The 19307-nt window shown below is 36.1% G+C and overlaps 1 protein-coding gene across 1 annotated transcript in view; it reads right to left on the bottom strand.

The window, feature by feature from the left end:
• The window catches only part of LOC136835145 (organic cation transporter protein-like), a 142707-nt gene that overhangs the window by 51822 nt on the left and 71578 nt on the right, over window positions 1-19307 (bottom strand). The window contains exon 4 of the mRNA XM_067098351.1: window positions 12459-12564. Within this exon, the coding sequence (XP_066954452.1) occupies window positions 12459-12564 (106 nt within the window). The remainder of the gene's footprint in view (window positions 1-12458; window positions 12565-19307) is intronic.

The raw sequence follows: 19307 nt of genomic DNA, 5'->3' as shown, positions 1-19307 counted from the left end.
CATCCTATTCTCTTCCTGATTCATAACAATGGATGATAAGCAGTTAATAACTGTTGCTTCATTCCTAACAAGTTCATCACATCCTGGAGCAATTTTGAAGTCAATTTCGTTCCTCTATCACTTTGCACAATTTCTGGTATTTCAAACTTGGGGAAAAACTCCATCAACTTCTCAGCAATTACCTTTGCACTTATACTTCTTACAGGAATCACCTCAGGATACCTAGTCACTGGACACATTAATGTTAACAGATATTAATTTTCTTTCTTTGTTTTTGGGAATGGCCCAACCACATCTATAATCACCTTGCTAAAGAGTTCTCCTCTAACTTCTATGGGTTGTAGGGGGCTTTCTGAATGGTTTCATTCTGGTTCTCCAGCTATCTGGCATGTGTGATACCCTCTGCAAAACCTGCTAACATTCTTGAAGTCCAGGCCAGAAAAATACTTCATAATCTTCTCAACAGTCTTCCTGATTCCCATATGTCCAGACTTGTGCACTACTGCTACCACTTGCTTCCTCAATGGATATGGAATCAAAATTTGATGATATTCACCCCATTCAGCATTTCCTGGTATATCAGCAGGTCGATGCTTCCTCATTAGCAATCCTTCCTATAGATAATAACAGGTATGAGTTTGTTGCATCTGTTTTGATCAACAACTAAAGAACAAATCAGCCAGCATATATCATTCTTCTGCAGTTCCATTAGCTTCTCTCTAATCACTTGACCAACGCCAATGACTGAACTCTCCATATCTGCTAACTCTGCTACTATAGTTTCACTACTACCATCAGGAACACTTTGACTACTCTGAGTCTCTTCAAGAACAACAGGATCCCCGTCTTCTTGGGAAATCTCTTCATTACTAACACTGGGGGAACTTCACTTTCCTGGAACAGCTCTTCTAAGCTCAAAGATCCTTCACTTGATCCTTCTTGTGCAGGTAAATCCTCAGTTTCTTCACTTGCATATGTTTCTCTTCATACTTGCTAGGTACACAACTTGGAAACTTGGGGGTTTTTCTTCCTAAATCTACTGTAGTAGTAATCCTCAACAGTTTGTCTGTCACTATAGGACAAAGAACAAATGGTGCACCACCAATTTCATTACCCAGTTTAACATGTACACCTTCAACAGCTAGTGAGTCCTTTACAACAAAATCAACATTCCTGTCACCAATTCACACGACAGGTGCAATTAATCTAGAGTTAATCCTCTCCTCCCATACCCTTCAAAAATAACTGAATCTCCAGTGAGATTCTTTAATCCAACAAAAATGGATGAGCACCACGAACTACCACACGGCATATCATGTAATACCTTGACTGGTACCTGCACACTCCTCCTTGAGTTGTCAGTGTTCATAGATATATGGCTTAAAAGCCTCCAAGCTGCTCAGCCACTCACTGCTTGAGGTAACATTCCCACTGGTTGCTAAACACTCTGCAATGTTTAGCCTCAAAAATCCCAACTGTCTCAGTCTTCCCACACTGCTCTTCATAGTTTGTTTCACCTGTTACCTTTAACCATTTGACCAACTGGCTTGGTCTGCTGTTGTGTTCTGATAACAATCTGGACTGTATTGTACTACTTTTCCACAATTGAAGCAGACAACATTAGTCTTCTGTATCTGGATGATGAGGATTTAATTGCTGAGGGGTATTACTGGCTTTGTACTTCATTGCCACTAGAAGGTTTCCCAGCAGTAATGTTCCTGAATTTGGATGAGACCTAAAATCTGTGTGTTGTTGGTTCTGGTACTTGACATTATAATTCCTTTTGCTACAAATTATATAGTAGTCCTCACTCAGTGTAGCAGCTTTTCATTGATTTTCTTAACCTCGCTCTTTTTTAAATGGGCTCATTGTTATTTAACAATTCCTTTTGAGATATTGCTCTTTTTACTAACTCTTCAAGTTCGTCCATAGATTTAACTTTAGCAGCTTCCAACCATCGTTTGAAACATCTTACTTTGTAGGCATAATCCAAGAAAGTCATCTTGTCATCCTTTCTAAAGATCTGAATCTTTCATTGTAATATTCAGGGTCATCTGCAAACTTGTAGCACATTATGTTTGAGTACCTGTACTTTTACACTGATCAACTGATAAGGCTAAAGAGGCACTTCTTCCTTTACCAATGAGAACACTCTGTACCAAGACTGACCATTCATCTTCTGGCCATCCCATACCTGGAAGCTACTTTTTCAAAGTGATCAAAAACTTATCTGGAGCTTTTTTGTAAACTTAGGCATTAACTTCTGCTCTCTTGCTACATCAAATACAGGCTCTTGATTACCTTGGATAGGGTTAGACAGTGTCTGGGTAACTTGGAGTGAGCTTATTAATTTCATCTCTCTTTCATAATCTTCTTGCTTCCTTTGCTCTTTTCTTTTTTCTCTTGCTTTTTTCTTTCTTTATTCTAATGCTTTTTTCTTCTCTTTCTTTTCTTTCTTTTTCTCTGTTGCCTCTCTTGTCTTTAGTCTTTCTTCTTTCTCTTTAACTTTCTTCTTTAAGCTTCTCTTTCTCTTTCTCTTTCTTTCTCTTTGCCAACATTCTCAGCTTAATAAAACTTTCCACCAACTGTCCTCTCTTTCTTCTTCTGCTTGCATTTTCTCTCTTTTCAGCCTGCATCTTCAGCTTAATCAAACTTTCTTCTGCTTCATGCATCTTGCTATTATGCATCAACTTTTCTCTTTCTTTTGCTCTTGCTTATGTATAAATTCTTCCTCAGTTGCCTCTCCCAACTCTTCATTTATTTTACCAGAGTCCATCAATGTTTGGATTGGCAATACATCTGATTTGTGCCTTAATCATACCACTAGAAACATCACCCCCCATGCCACTGCTAAAGCGGTCCACTGTGCCTTAGTCAGGTTGGATTGAGATAACTCTTGGATGGAAGGAGCTGCTTAAAACTTCTGAACATTGAACAGAGTCATTTTCTCTAAAGATACTCAATTAGATAACTCAAAATATAATGCAAAAATAACTATGTGGTCACTCTGCTATCAAAATATATCTCTAACACCACCAGTATAAACCATAAATCAGAGTGATATTTTGTTTTGTTCCCAGGTCTGGCCACCAAAATTCTATATTGTTATGATGCATACCAAGTACCTGGTTATTACACAATTAATCACTGAAATTAAAAAAATTACCTCACTTCTGCCAGATAACTGAACTCTCATAAAAATAAAAATTATGACTGAGCACTCTAAAGGTAACAGCGATCCCTTAAAAAGCTCATTAATCAAGTGAAAAATTAAACTAAGTTTATCAAAACAAGTGTCAGGTATCAACAATTAAACAAGAAATATACTAGAGTAAAAGGGCATCACTCCATCAAACAACTTTAACTGTTCTCCTGGTCTTAATTCACTTCAGCAAAACTAAAGGAACAAAACATGTTTATCACTTTGCCTTATACACACAATTAATCCTATTCACTGCTGGTCAATAAATGAAACACTGCTTTTTAAAAACACTAAATACAAAAATTTATTTTTAAATTCAAAATTTACAATTAAATTTACAATCTGAAAAATTTACTATTACTTGAAAACAACACTAAATTTAATTAATTCTTGAATTAAATTATTAAACAAAACTAAATCACAAAATTTTAATTTATCAAGAAATTAAATTAATCAAGCAAAATTTAAACTATCCAGAATTACTCAAGATTTGAAAAGGAAATCTTAGTAACTGAAAATTAAATCAAGTATGCAATTTTAAATTATCAAGAAATATTTAAATTACTAATTAAATAAATGTTAAATCACCAATATATAAAATGTGAAAAAACAAGAGATCTGCAAGCACAAGAACACACAAAAATACACAAAAGATTTATCAATAATAATTTCACTAAGGCAAAATTTCTCCCAATATGCCTTATTATACCATGGTAATAATAAGTAGAATTCACTTTACCTTACACAAGCTTGAGAAACCTTTTGCAAAATCACTTGAAATGCTTTAGATTCACAAAACACACTTTTTTGTCAGGCGCCATTACCAGAATTCACTTTTCCTATGTTCAGATCTCAAAAGCTGAGTTCAATATTAATGACCACACAATTATTTTACGTTAACTTATCTCTTTTGAAGAAAGAGAGAGAGAGAGGGAGCCAACTCTAACAGTCTCTGAAATCAGAATGAACAAATTTTAGCATTCCAGTGGGAAATGAAACAATCGGATAACGTCAGAACAATACATGATCAGAGCAATGCAATCCTACAAAACATGACTTAATCGATCAAGATATGTGCATTTACTCTCAAAAAGATGTATGCGACTCGAGCAAAAAATCGTACGGGACGAAGTTCTTAATGAAATCTCAACATGATCAAAACTGACGGCAATTGGCCAGCCCCAAACGGCATGCTTTTAAAACAAACACAAAGAACCAAAGTTGGTTTCCAGAACAGTACATGAAACATTGCAAAATGATTCGTCTTTTCTCGAATGGGACAAAGCTTTTACAGACTTGATTGCCATTCCCGCACTAGTTAACTTGTTATACTCGTGACAACAACCAAACCAAAACACGAGTGCAGAACACTTGTTGCTAGGGGACAAAATGTGGATCACATACTACGTTATTATTAAAAATGTATTGTTAATTCTAAATTTCGCTGTTAAGTTATATAAACCATTAATTCTTTTGATCTGACATTACACTACATATGATATTTTGACCAGTTATTATTATTACATACAATAAATTATAACACATGATAAATAGAAGAATAAATACATCAAAACTATGGGATGATATACATTTTACAAGGAAACATGATGAAATTGCTTCCCCCAGAAGATTAGTTATCCCGGGTTTGAATCCAACGATTCACAACTTTGATAAATAATCAGATGTTACATTATTCCTTCCACAAATGTTCTTTATTTCTACACAGTATGGTTACAAACTCAGCCAGGGGAGGTACTACGGCTGAGAAATTCAGACGGCGCTAAAATCCAGCTGTGCTAAAAAATCTTTGTAGTTGTTTCTTCCTCTATCATTTCCTTCTTCCTGGTGTTTCAGTCACATAAGTCTGATCACTTAACTTCTCTATTATCCTATAAGGACCTTGAAACTTATTGGTAAGGGGAAATCTTTTCACTGGTAAAAACACTAGAACTTGCTGTCCTACACTAAAACTTCTTAGCTTAGTCTTAGCATCATATCTCCTTTTCATTTTCTCTTGACTTATTTTCAGATTTTCTAAAGAGAATTTTCTAATGTCTCTTAACCTTTTCCTCAAACTCTTCACATATTCTCCTTGGATTTCCCTTGATTTTCTTCCCAATTTTCTCAACAAGACTCTTCAATGGACCTCTCACACCTTGACCAAAAATCATTTCATTTGGTGAACATCCCATACTTTCTTGATAAGCATTCCTAACTTCAAACAACATCAAGGGTAAACCAGTATCCTATTCTCCTCCTGATTCATAACAATGGATTAACATACTTTTCAAAGTCTGGTGGAACCTTTCCAAGGCTCCTTGAGTCTCTGAATGATAAGCAGTTAATAACTTTTCCTAACAAGTTCATCACATCCTGGAACAATTTTGAAGTAAATTTCGTTCCTCTATCACTTTGCACAATTTCTGGTATTTCAAACTTGGGGAAAAATGCCATCAACTTCTCAGCAATTACCTTTGCACTTATACTTCTTACAGGAATCACCTCAGGATACCTAGTCACTGGACACATTAATGTTAACAGATATTCATTTTCTTTCTTTGTTTTTGGGAATGGCCCAACCACATCTATAATCACCTTGCTAAAGGGTTCTCCTCTAACTTCTATGGATTGTAGGGGGGGGCTTTCTGAATGGTTTCATTTGGTTTTCCAGCTATCTGGCATGTGTGATACCCTCTGCAAAACCTGCTAACATTCTTGCGAAGTCCAGGCCAGAAAAAATACTTCATAATCTTCTCAACAGTCTTCCTGATTCCCATATGTCCAGACTCGTGCACTACCGCTACCACTTGCTTCCCCAATGGATATGGAATAAAAATTTGATGATATTCACCCCATTCAGCATTTCCTGGTATATCAGCAGGTCGATGCTTCCTCATTAGCAATCCTTCCTATAGATAATAACAGGTATGAGTTTGTTGCATCTGTTTTTGATCAACAACTCTGAAGAACAAATCAGCCAACATAGTATCATTCTTCTGCAGTTCCATTAGCTTCTCTCTAGTCACTTGACCAACTGCCAATGACTGAACTCTCCATATCTGCTAACTCTGCTACTGTAGTTTCACTACTACCATCAGGAACACTTTGACTACTCTGAGTCTCTTCAAGAACAACAGGATCCTCGTCTTCTTGGGAAATCTCTTCATTACTAACACTAGGGGAACTTCACTTTCCTGGAACAGCTCTTCTAAGCTCAAAGATCCTTCACTTGATCCTTCTTGTGCAGGTAAATCCTCAGTTTCTTCACTTGCATATGTAGTTCTCTTCATACTCCTGCTAGTTACACAACTTGGAAACAGGGGGTTTTTCTTCTCTAAATCTACTGTAGGAGTAATCCTCAACAGTTTGTCTGTCACTATAGGACAAAGAACAAATGGTGCACCACCAATTTCATTACCCAGTAGAACATGTACACCTTCAACAGCTAGTGAGTCCTTTACAACAAAATCAACATTCCCTGTCACCAATTCACACGACAGGTGCAAGCGGCATATAGGAGTTACCTCCTCTCCTCCCATACCCTTCAAAAATAACTGAATCTCCAGTGAGATTCTTCTCCAACTGTGGATGAGCACCACGAACTACCACACTGTGGTTACCCCCATATCATGTAATACCTTGACTGGTACCTGCACACTCCCTCCTTGAGTTGTCAGCATACCTTCATAGATATATGGCTTAAAAGCCTCCAAGCTGCTCAGCCACTCACTGCTTGCTGGTTGCTAAACACTCTGCTTGTTTAGCCTCAGTCCTCCCAACTGTCTCAGTCTTCCCCACACTGCTCTTCATAGTTTGTTTCACCTGGTTACCTTTAACCATTTGACCAACTGGCTTGGTCTGCTGTTGTGTTCTGATAACAATCTCGACTGTAGTGTACTACTCTTCCACACTTGAAGCAGACAACATTAGTCTTCTGTATCTGGATGATGAGGATTTAATTGCTGAGGGGTATTACCTGGCTTTGTACTTGCATTGCCACTAGAAGGTTTCCCAGCAGTAATGTTCCTGAAATTTGGATGAGACCTAAAATCTGTGTGTTGTTGGTTCTGGTAGTTGACATTATAATTCCTTTTGCTACAAATTATATTGTAGTCCTCACTCAGTGTAGCAGCTTTGTCAAGTTTCTTAACCTCGCTCTCTTTTAAATAGGGCTCATTGTGTTCAGGAATTCCTCTAAGATATTGCTCTAGGACTACTAACTCTTCAAGTTCGTCCATAGATTTAACTTTAGCAGCTTCCAACCATCGTTTGAAACATCTTACTTTGTAGGCATAATCCAAGAAAGTCATCTTGTCATCCTTTCCCAAAGATCTGAATCTTTCATTGTAATATTCAGGGGTCATCTGGTAAACTTGTAGCACATTATGTTTGAGTACCTTGTACTCTTTACACTGATCAGCTGATAAGGCTAAATAGGCACTTCTTCCTTTACCAATGAGAACACTCTGTACCAAGACTGACCATTCATCTTCTGGCCATCCCATACCTGAAGCCACTTTTTCAAAGTGATCAAAAAACTTATCTGGAGCTTCTTTTGTAAACTTAGGCATTAACTTCTGCACTCTTACTACATCAAATACAGGCTCTTGATTACCTTGGATAGGGTTAGACAGTGTCACAGGTAACTTGGAGTGAGCTTCTATTAATTTCATCTCTCTTTCATAATCTTCTTGCTTCCTTGCTCTTTCTCTTTCTTCTCTTGCTCTTTTTCTTTCTTCTTCTAATGCTTTTTCTTCTTCTCTTTCTTTTCTTTCTTTTTCTCTGTTGCCTCTCTTGCTTTTTCTCTTTCTTCTCTTGCTCTTTCTCTTTCTTCTTCTGCTTCTCTTTCTCTCTTTCTTCTCTTTCTCTTTTTGCCAACATTCTCAGCTTAATCAAACTTTCTTCTCTGTCCTCTCTTTCTTCTTCTGCTTGCATTTTCTCTCTTTCAGCCTGCATCTTCAGCTTAATCAAATTTTCTTCTGCTTCTATGCATCTAAGCTCTACCTCTGCATCACTTTTCTCTTTCTTTTGCTCTTGCTTATGTATAAATTCTTCCTCAGTTGCCTCTCCTAACTCTTCATTTATTTTACCAGAGTCCATCAATGTTTGGATTGCAATACATCTGATTTGTGCCTTAATCATACCACTAGACACATCACCCCAACATGCCACTGCTAAAGCAGTCCACTGTGCCTTAGTCAGGTTGGATTCAGATAACTCTTGGATGGAAGGAGCTGCTTAAAACTTCTGAACATTGAACAGAGTCATTTTCTCTAAGTTACTCAACTAAATAACTCACAATATAATGCAAAAATAACTATGTGGTCACTCTGCTATCAAAATATATCTCTAACACCACCAGTATAAACCATAAATCAGAGTGATATTTTGTTTTGTTCCCAGGTCTGGCCACCAAAATTCTATATTGTTATGATGCATACCAAGTACCTGGTTATTACACAACTAATCACAGAAATTAAAAAATTTACTTCACTTCTGCCAGATAACTCAACTCTCATAAAAATGAAAATTATGACTGAGCACTCTAAAGGTAACAGCGATCCCTTAAAAAGCTCATTAATCAAGTGAAAAATTAAACTAAGTTTATCAAAACAAGTCTCAGGTATCAACAATTAAACAAGAAATATACTAGAGTAAAAGGGCATCACTCCATCAAACAACTTTAACTGTTTCCCTGGTCTTAATTCACTTCAGCAAAATTAAAGGAGCAAAATATGTTTATCACTTTGCCTTATATGCACAATTAATCCTATTCACTGGTGGTCAATAAATGAAACACTGCTTTTTAAAAACACTAAATAGAAAAATTTAATTTTAAATTTCAATATTTACAATTAATATTCACAATCTGAAAAATTTAATATTGCTTGAAAACAACACTAAATTTAATTAATTCTTCAATTAAATTATTAAACAAAACTAAATCACAAAATTTTAATTTACCAAGATATCAAATTAATCAAGCAAAATTTAAACTATCAAGAATTACTCAAGATTTAAAAAGTAAATCTTAGTAACTGAAAATTAAATCAAGTTTTGAATGTTAAATTATCAAGAAATATTTAAAATGCTAAGTAAATAAATGTTAAATCACCAATGTATAAAATGTGAAAAAACAAGAGATTGCGAGCACAAGATCACACAAAAATACACAAAAGATTTATCAATAATAATTTCACTAAGGCAAAATTTCTCTCAATATACCTCATTATACCATGGTAATAATAAGTAGAATTCACTTTACCTTACACAAGCTTGAGAAAACCTTTGCAAAATCACTTGAAATGCTTTAGATTCACAAAACACACTTTTTTTGTCAGGCGTTACCAAATTCACTTTTCCTACTCTCATATCTCAAAAACTTAGTTTAATATCAATGACAACACAAATATTTTACATTAACTTCTCTCTTTTGAAGAGAGAGAGAGAGAGAGAGAGAGAGAGAGAGAGAACTCTAACGGTCTCTGAAATCAGAATGAGCAAATTTTAAGATACCAGTGGGAAATGAAACAATCGGACAATGTCAGAACAATACGTGATCAGAGCAATGCAATCCTACAAAACATGACCTAATTGATTGAGATATAAGCATTTACTCTCAAAAAGGTGTATGTGATGCGACCAAAAAATCGTATGGGACGAAGCTCTGAATGAAATCTCAACACGGTCAAAACAGACGGCGAATGGCCAGCCCCAAATGACATGCTTTTGAAACAAAGACAAAGAACCAAAGTTGGTTTCCTGAACAGTACATGAAACATTGCAAAATGATTCGTCTTTGCTCGTATGGGACAAAGCTTTTACAGACTCCATTGCCCTCCTTGCGCTCTTTAACTTGCTATACTCGAGACAACAAACAAACCAAAACATAAGTACATAACATTTGTTGCTAGGGGACAAAATGTGGATCACATACTACGTTATTATTAAGAATGTATTATTAATTCTAAATTATGCTGTTAAGTTATATACAGCATTAATTCTTTTGAGATCTGACATTACACTACATATGATGTTTTGACCAATTATTATTATTACATGCAATACATTATAATATATGATAAATAGAAGAATAAATACATCAAAACTATGAGATGATATACATTTTACCAGGCAACATCATGAAAATATATATGTATATATATGTATATAAATATAACCAAGAAAAGGTAAATTCCGTGATAAACCAATTTGATAACTCGTCCGTCCCCTTCAAATCTAAATTGTGAAACTTTGCCCCGTTAGATTTTCTTAAGTCATTCAATTTGCAGCTTTTGAAGAGGCTAATGAGTCGTCACCTGAGAAAAATAGTGTTCCTTAACTTCCCTCCCTTCTCTTCTCTTCTCCTTTTGCTTTCACAGAGTTGAGCTTAATGTGGGCATAGCATTACTGGCCTCAGTCTCTTAGCTTGAAAAAAAAAATAAGTAATGGCAAGGTATTTGCTTTGAGGCAGCGCTTGCAATTTACAGGCTTTCTCTACTGATTAAGCAATAACCATGAAATATATATGTAACTATCTTTTGGTTAATTAGGTGTCAGGTTATCTATGACCCTTCAATAGACAATAAGAAAGCAAAATATACTAACCAACGCTCCTGAAACTTCTCCCGAGGACGATATGCCACTGTCTGCTGAATAGTCATTAGTAATATCATCATTTCTCTTATAGATATTGGTAAGGATTAGAACAAAAAGTGTTTGTTTTAAGTATTAGCAGTTAATTTTGCCGTGAACCGTCACAGGACATTCACGGCTTATTTTGCCCAGCTCTTCTTGTAACATGCACAATAGCTAAGTCCACAGGCTTATCATGTATATGAAGAAGAGCATTAATGACAGTAGTATTTATATTAGTACCAGTAATGGTGCAAGTGATACTGATGACAGCAGTAGTTATGGTAATACTGACAGTTACAGTAATAGTGCTAATGACAGCAGAAGTTATATAGTTTTTCATTTGTATAAGTTTTGGTAATGCTAGTAGTAGTTAGTAGTACTGATGACAGTAGTAGTTCATACAAAATTTTGGTTAAAAATTTAATTCTACAAGTGTTATTTCCTTTCTTGCCATGTGAATATATGTACATGGGGGAAAAAAATTTCCGCCATTTCCGTCATCTTCGAAGTGTGACGTCATCATCCGTTTCTGGGACGAATTTCCCCAAAATCCAACACTGGACTGGCAATGGCAGTCATTTGGACTGTTAACTAATGTGATGTCATTCCCCTTTCGAGAACCAGCCAATCACTGGCATGCAGTGGGAGGGGCTTAGCTGCAAAGGGCCATGGATTTTGCTTATAATCAAGGCCACCGAAAATACATCAATCTTTCGGTGGTCTCGGTATAATGTTGTATGAGCCGCGGCCCATGAAATTTATACCGCAGCCCAGTGGTGGCTAACTTTAACCTTAAATATAATAAAAGCTGCCGAAGCTAGAGGGCTACAATTTGGTATGTTTGATGATTGGAGGGTGGATAATCAACACACCAATTTGCAGCCCTCTAGCCTCAGTAGCTTTTAAGATCTAAGGGCGGACAGAAAGAGTGCAGACAGAAAAGAGTGCGAACGGAGAAACAAAGCCGACACAATAGTTTTCTTTTCAGAAAACTAAAAATATTGCAGTTTGTAAAGAGAGCTTCTTGCCATACACTTGAGCATCAGCCTCTTGCCCACATTCTAACCAAAAATCAGGATGCATATACTGTACTCTGTCCACCAGCAATGTCAACTTTCAGACATCGCTGAGTTTGGGTGCACCATCCAACGCATATCAGGACTGTATGTTATCCATAAAGCCAATGAACACTCCATGTTATGCAAATATCATGAAAGTAACATTCCTTCTTGTATAGTTCAATAAACAAAGCAAGTTATTTAAAACAAGGCCCCTGCTAGTTTGAGCTTTAACATTGAAATCCATATCCCTTCTCTCATAACCTGGAAGTTTAGTTCTTCGTTAGACGAGTCGGTAGAGTTTTCGGCTAACACTCTGCTAGACTCGAGTTCGAGTCTCCGGCCGGCCAATGAAGAATTAGAGGAATTTATTTGTGGTGATAGAAATTCATTTCTCGGTATAGTGTGGTTCGGATTCCACAGTAAACTGTAGGTCCCGTTGCTAGGTAACCAATTGGTTTTTAGCCACGTAAAATAAGTCTAATCCTTCGGGCCAGCCTTGGAAGAGCTGTTAATAATCGGCTCAGTGGTCTGGTTAAACTAAGGCATACTTAACTTACCTCAGAAGTGAGAGTTGTCAGAAAGGTGGAATTGTCGAAATCCCATTCTGTGCAAGGGACTTTTTCAACCCCTTCAGAGGTGTTTTTGTTGTACCAGCAAGCTTCTCTGTGGAAAAACAGTATATTAAACGGCTGCATCATGCTTACCGTAATAAAATCCGGAAATCTATAAAATGATTGAGAATTATTATAACAACACACCAATATAGAACTTTCAAGTTGAAGTTGTCTCTTACAAGAAATCACATTTCAGCTAAAATCCAGAGTTCTTTAATTATCAAAATTTGTGATTGCATTTTTATAAAAAGGATATATTTTGCGTATTCATTTTAACTGAAGAGATAAAACCAGGCTATTGCTTGGTTGTCTGCTTGTCTCTTCGTTAACATGATCACACATAAACCAATGATAAAACGTTTAATCTAGTTTAAGTTTCAGTACTTGATTAAACCAGTTTTATCTGGATTCAAGATTTTTGTATTACTTTTTAAATTTCTTTGTCTTATTCCGTTTGTTTCGAGGCCTCTTTGTCCGTCAACAGGCTTACATGTACTTTGTGTGATGATTTTTTTGGATTCTCCACAAGGTATCACATGTAATAACCAGTAAAGAATAGCTTGGTTTTGAGATTTCGATCTCACTGGATAGATATAAAATGCTTATTCTATTATCTGGCAGTCTCGCTTTCCTTGTTTTAACATTATAAACCTTGGACAGGAAGACCAGTCCGAATAAGGGAACTGGGCCTGATGCGAAAAAACACTTTTTTCGCTATTGCGGAGATTAGTTGTTATATCTGAGTACAATCGACCTGCACAGTGCATAGTCAGCAAAAGTGTGGTTGAGTGTCAACACTACAACTCTGTCTTGTTTGCTTCTAAGTTTTGACAGTCCCCTACATGGCCCTACTCTTCCCTTTATGTAAGTTGTTTCATTTTCGTAGTCTTTAAGTTTTGTTTTGTTGTGAATAGTGTGATTTAGATAGAAAATATATATTTTACAACAAAATAGCTAAATGGTGTGCTTTGATGCCCACATGGCCAGATCAGCCCGGTGTTGCCACATCCTTCCATGTGAATGCTTTTCTAATATGATGCTTTTTTCCTCTGAATATCAACCATGATCAAGAACTTTTTTCCAGATTGCTGCCGAACAGTTCAACTGTGACGACAAAGGCAGCACATGTGATCCTTACGAAGATAATGTGTGTGAGATGGACGCCCATTCAGTGACGATGACGACCAAGTGACGGGGAAAACGAGGAGGAAGGTGCTGGGGAAGATGGTGCCTACCTACAGTACAGCTTACACCAACGAGGCCCTCTCAAACACTGTCATAAGAACTAGGTAAGAAACAGAAACTCATTCTCTTTTTAATCTAAGTGTTTAAACTACAATTATGATTAATTTTGTATAAAGTTTATTTGAAATAACTGCGTTATTAATCGTTTTTCTTGTAATCATAGTACTATCTTGGCACTGTTTTGGAACTTATACTTTTTGGGGATATTTTTGGTATTGTTAATGAAATTTGGTGGTTTGGGTTATTGTGATATGTTAACATCATTCATGACAATTTTCAGGGTAATCTATCAATACTTAGTTGCCCAAAAATCTTGAAAATTACGTACATTTTTTTGGGTGAAGTGCGGAAAAATTTACCAAATTTTCTGTTCCAGATTTCGAGCTGTTGGCTGCAGAAACTTCAACTTTTGCCACAAGATGCTTCAGAGTCTCTATTTTCTCCACTCGAGGAGCCAATTATTAACAAAAAATTTTTCAGTTTTTCTTTTGAACTTTTGTCTCGAAAAAGTTTATATATTTTTGTAAATAAAACATATTTTTCTATTAGTTTTTCCTTTAACCTTATCATTGAATTCCTTAATTATCAAAATTGATTTACAGATAAAAAAATAATAGTAATATATATACATTCATGGATTTATAGTGATTTTTTGAAATTGCAGTCCCCCCCCAAGGGGTTCATCGATGCCACTATAGTATTTAATATTATTCCGATGTATTCTACTCTGCTTTTGTGAAGCAGCCCTGCACTTAATTAGTCATGCGATCTACTGATCTATTTGCGACCTACCAAAAATTAGGTACTATCTACCAAACAACCCAATTAAGGCCTATGGCAATTGCTTCCCCAAACTATATACAAAATTATTTGATCCCCAAGGGGCTAGTACTAAACATGGAGAAACAGTGACTCACTTGCACTGTTTCACCGTGTTTAGTACTAGCCCCTGAGGGGTCAAATGTAGAAAATGGATGGTAGATATCATACTATAGTAGCACCGGTTCATCTTCCGTATGAGAGAGTCGCACAGGAGTCTTCCTGTTCAGAGTTGAGTGGTTAAAAATCTATTCAAGGCTAAAAAAAAAAAAAAAAACTGATCAACAATTATTTTCCGTGTAAGAACCAGCAGGGAAAGTCACATGGCTCAGAATGTAGTGCTTTTGCTCTTACATGCACAAGGCAGTGATCACAGAAGGCAGTGACCGAAATGGTAATCATGCGGTTGCAGAATGTAGTGACTGTACACACTATGGCGGTTAGTTGTGCATTTCATTCAATATCAATATGGGGGTTGGGAAGAAATAACATGCGTTTGTCTTCTCTATCGCCCGTATTAGTGGCGAAAACAAAGACAATGATGATATTGGGTGCACCCCATATAAAGGGGCTGATATACAAATGCTATGTTCATAACACTGTTTCCAAAACGAAGAGAACATGAGCCCAAATTCTTCAGCTATTTCAGAATGTCCATAATATTATCTTAACGATATAGTTGCACTGAATAACGATGATATTTCATCAAATAGCTTAACGTGGAGTGTATGCATGTATATAAAATTATGCATGCATACACACACACTCAAAAACATATATATATATATATATATATATATATATATATATATATATATATATATATATACATATATATATATATATATATATATATATATATAATATATATATATACATATATATATATATATATATATATATATATATATATATATATATATATATAAAAGTTGAGTATATCCCACTGACCAATCAATGTTAACATGTTTTTTGATGGGAATATAATACAAGCTTGTTGCAGTCTCCATAATTATGTTAGGGCACGATATAGTTATAGGAGCTAAGATACGGTTTTTCAAACACCATTGATAAACCTGTCCGCAGGAAATGCACCGAGAGGAAACATCTTGACTACTTTTGCAAGAGATCAATAAGCAGATTATCTAATTCATGAAGGTAGAGTTGAATGTGCGGAGTGTAAACTTAAAAATTTAATAAAATATGTAAATCACTTAACTACGACTTGATTTGTACAGTTTCATCAGAATTAAATAAAATTTCAACTAGCTCCTCGCAACACTTTTTCTGACTACTTTGTCCTTATGGTCATCTGATCTCATATCCCAAAAGTGTGGACGTTTTTCAACTTCGGTGGCCCTGTCTGTGCTTTGTCATGAACTTTGCAACCCCACCGTCAGAACCGAGCGATTGAAACCGCCCTGTGTGAACAGGCACTTGACAAGGGTAGCAAGTGGGTAAGGGGGAGGGGCGAGCCCATGATGCTGTCAGTTATTATTATTATTATTATTATTATTATTATTATTATTATTATTATTATTATTAATTTAATTACTTATTTTACTTTTATAATCAATATAACAGTAAAATACTATTGGAATGATTTTTACAGGAAATTTATCTTTGATATGATGAACGTTTTCTTCTGCAACTACAGTAGATAACCTTGAGTTTATGCGTATAGTCTTCCTGTCAATGGATTCCTCTCATGTGTTAGATGAAATTAGTGGTAGGCCTGGTAGCGGTGACATGAATTAGATCCCTACTATTGAAAAGCCTTTTTCGTATAAAAGAAATTTGATTCTTTTTAAGAATAGGGGTGTTACATAAAAATGGTATAAGTTTTCCCGATGGTCACTCATTTTTCTTACTGATGTTCTTTCTGCCTGTTTTGCACAGATTTAGAACAGAAAACCTATGTAAAAAACGAGTGAAGTCCCATTATGCATTATTAAAACAATCAAAGTAATAGTAATAATGTCAAAACCAATAACAAGATGATAACACAAAATTATTATTTGAACCTCTAAACTCTGTCTCGTTCAGCCAAACACACCGGCAGACACCATTCGTTCCCTAAAGGGGACTTCAAAAGCCCAGATTAAACGACCCAAGAAATTAGGCTTTTAAATACTTATTGCGACAGAAAAAATGTGAGGAGCAGTTGCGAAAGAATTTGTCGTAGTTTATTATATACTGTGCTTAAAATGTTTTCCTTAAAAAGTAGGGTTGATTTTTATTATGAAACACTAGCTAACCAACACGGCGCTGCCCAGGAAAACTCTGAATTACAACCGATAAACTCTCTCTCTCTCTCTCCTCCCAAAACCTCCTCTACTCTCTCTCTCACTTCCTCTCCCTCTCACTCTCTCTCTCTCTCTCTTACTCTCTCCCTTTCCTGTTAAGATAGTTGCTTCAATTACATTGCCTAGCATTTTTAACATTTTATATTTCACCCCTCCTCACCCCTACCTCCTATCAGGGATGAACTTGGACTTAAAAGTCATCGTGAGTGTCACTTTTCATCTCAGTGACCGTGAAAACTATGGAGCAGACACTAATATCTGTTGTTTTTGGTTATTTTTTACATGTCACCCTTTTCCCACCCCTTCTCACCCCCACTTCCTGTTAGGGTTAAACTTAGACTTAAAGTAATAGTAATAATGTTAAAACCAATAACAAGATGACAGTACAAAAGTATTATTTGAACCTCTAAACTCTGTCTCGTTCAGCCAAACACACCAGCAGACACTATTCGTTCCCAAAGGGTCTTCAGAAGCCCAGATTAAACGACCCAAGAAATTAGGCTTTTAAATACTTATTGTGACAGAAAAATTGTGAGGAGCAGTTGGGAAAGAATTTGTTGTAGTTTATTATATACTGTGCTTAAAATGTTTTCCTTAAAAAGTAGGGTTGATTTTTTATTATAAAACACTAGCTAACCAACACGGTGCTGCCCGGGAAAACTCTGAATTACAACCGATAAACTCTCTCTCTCTCTCTCTCTCTCTCTCTCTCTCTCTCCCAAAACCTCCTCTACTCTCTCCTCTCAAAAACTCTCCTCTCTCTCTCTCTCTCTCTCTCTACTCTCTCTTACCTTTTCCTGTTAAGATAGTTGCTTCAATTACATTGCCCAGCATTTTTGACATTTTATATTCCACCCCTCCTCACCCCCACCTCCTATCAGGGATGAACGTGGACTTAAAAGTCATCGTGAGTGTCACTTTTCATCTCAGTGACCTTGAAAACTATGGAGCAGACACTAATATCTGTCGTTTTTGGTTATTTTTTACATGTCACTCTTTTCCCACCCCTTCTCACCCCCACTTCCTGTTGGGGTTGAACTTAGACTTAAAGGATTTAAAGGGCATCGGGAGTGTCACTAGTCATCTCAGCAAGCTTCAAAACTATGGATTAGACACTAATATCTGTTGTTTTCGGTTACTTTTTCATGTCACCACCTTCCCACCCCTTTTCACCCCATCTTCCTATCGGGGCAGAACTTGGACTTGAAGGGCATTGGGAGTGTCACTATTCATCTCAGCAACCTCGAAAACTATGGATTAGACACTAATATCTGTCGTTTTTGGTTATTTCTTCATGTCACTCCCTTCCCACACCCCCCTTTGGTGCCAGTGATGTCTTACCCCCACAGTGTTCTTTCCGAGATAGTAATTCATATGTATACCAAGTTTGGTTGAAATTGCTCAATACGTTTCAGAGTGTATGTGGAACATACAGTACACACACACACATACATACATCCATTTATACATATATATATATATATATAGATATCAAAACTCATATATTATTCTAACTCTCCTACTTGCCGGATTAAAAGGTATATTTTTAAAAAGGACCTTTTAAAAAATGCAATCAAAAGAGAACACAAATTTTTCTTAACTTTCCTCCCAAACTTTTTCATATTTGTATTATCCCTTCTGAACGGAAAAACAATTATTCTTTCTCTCTCGGTTTTCGACGTTCATTTTGAGGGATGACTGATGGGAAACTAGCCATTCTCACTCTCTCTTGCGTTCTCATTCATTTATCCTTTCGGAGAATCAATTAAAACTGATCATTTCAATGTAGGCAAATCCATAATAATCGTAAGAATAATTAGTATTGTCTTTTTTCATTTATTCTTTCACGAATTATCAATAAAATAATATGGTCTGGACATAGCCCAAGGCAACAGGTGGATGGTTTGCAAATATCAGTTCTGAAGCTTTCCAAATCTATCAAAATTATGAGTCTTTCTCATTGGTACAAAAAAACACACCATTGCAGTTTATTGCACTCATCGTTCCCTACGTTCCAAGGGACAACTGGTTAATGTTTGGTGTTGGTCCAAAGCTGAATCTAGATCTGCTGTTTCTCTGAATGATGCAGAGTATTTGTACACCTATGCTAATTACGTCTTTGCCCTAAAGAAAGAAAAAGTATAAGATAAAGAGCATTTGGATGACTATGTACTGACGGAGGTTTGCACTATTTTACTTCCCTTTCTAGTTCTTATTGTAACTAATGTGAATTCAGAGGAAAAAACTTCCTACTGTTTGTTAAATAAAACGTAATAGTCCTACGCATGGGTTCCTATGCTCTTCGTATCCTTATATTCGTGAAAGTAAACGTAAATGATGTCGAATATTTGAGCAAATACGTCGATCAACTATGCTGAGTAACATCAGACTAAATAATATTATCAACTGTTTACTGAAACTA

This window comes from Macrobrachium rosenbergii, chromosome 55, assembly GCF_040412425.1.
Source record: "Macrobrachium rosenbergii isolate ZJJX-2024 chromosome 55, ASM4041242v1, whole genome shotgun sequence".
Lineage (NCBI taxonomy): Eukaryota > Metazoa > Arthropoda > Malacostraca > Decapoda > Palaemonidae > Macrobrachium > Macrobrachium rosenbergii.
Note: the sequence above shows the minus strand (reverse complement) of the source record. Positions and strands in the feature narration are given on the sequence as shown.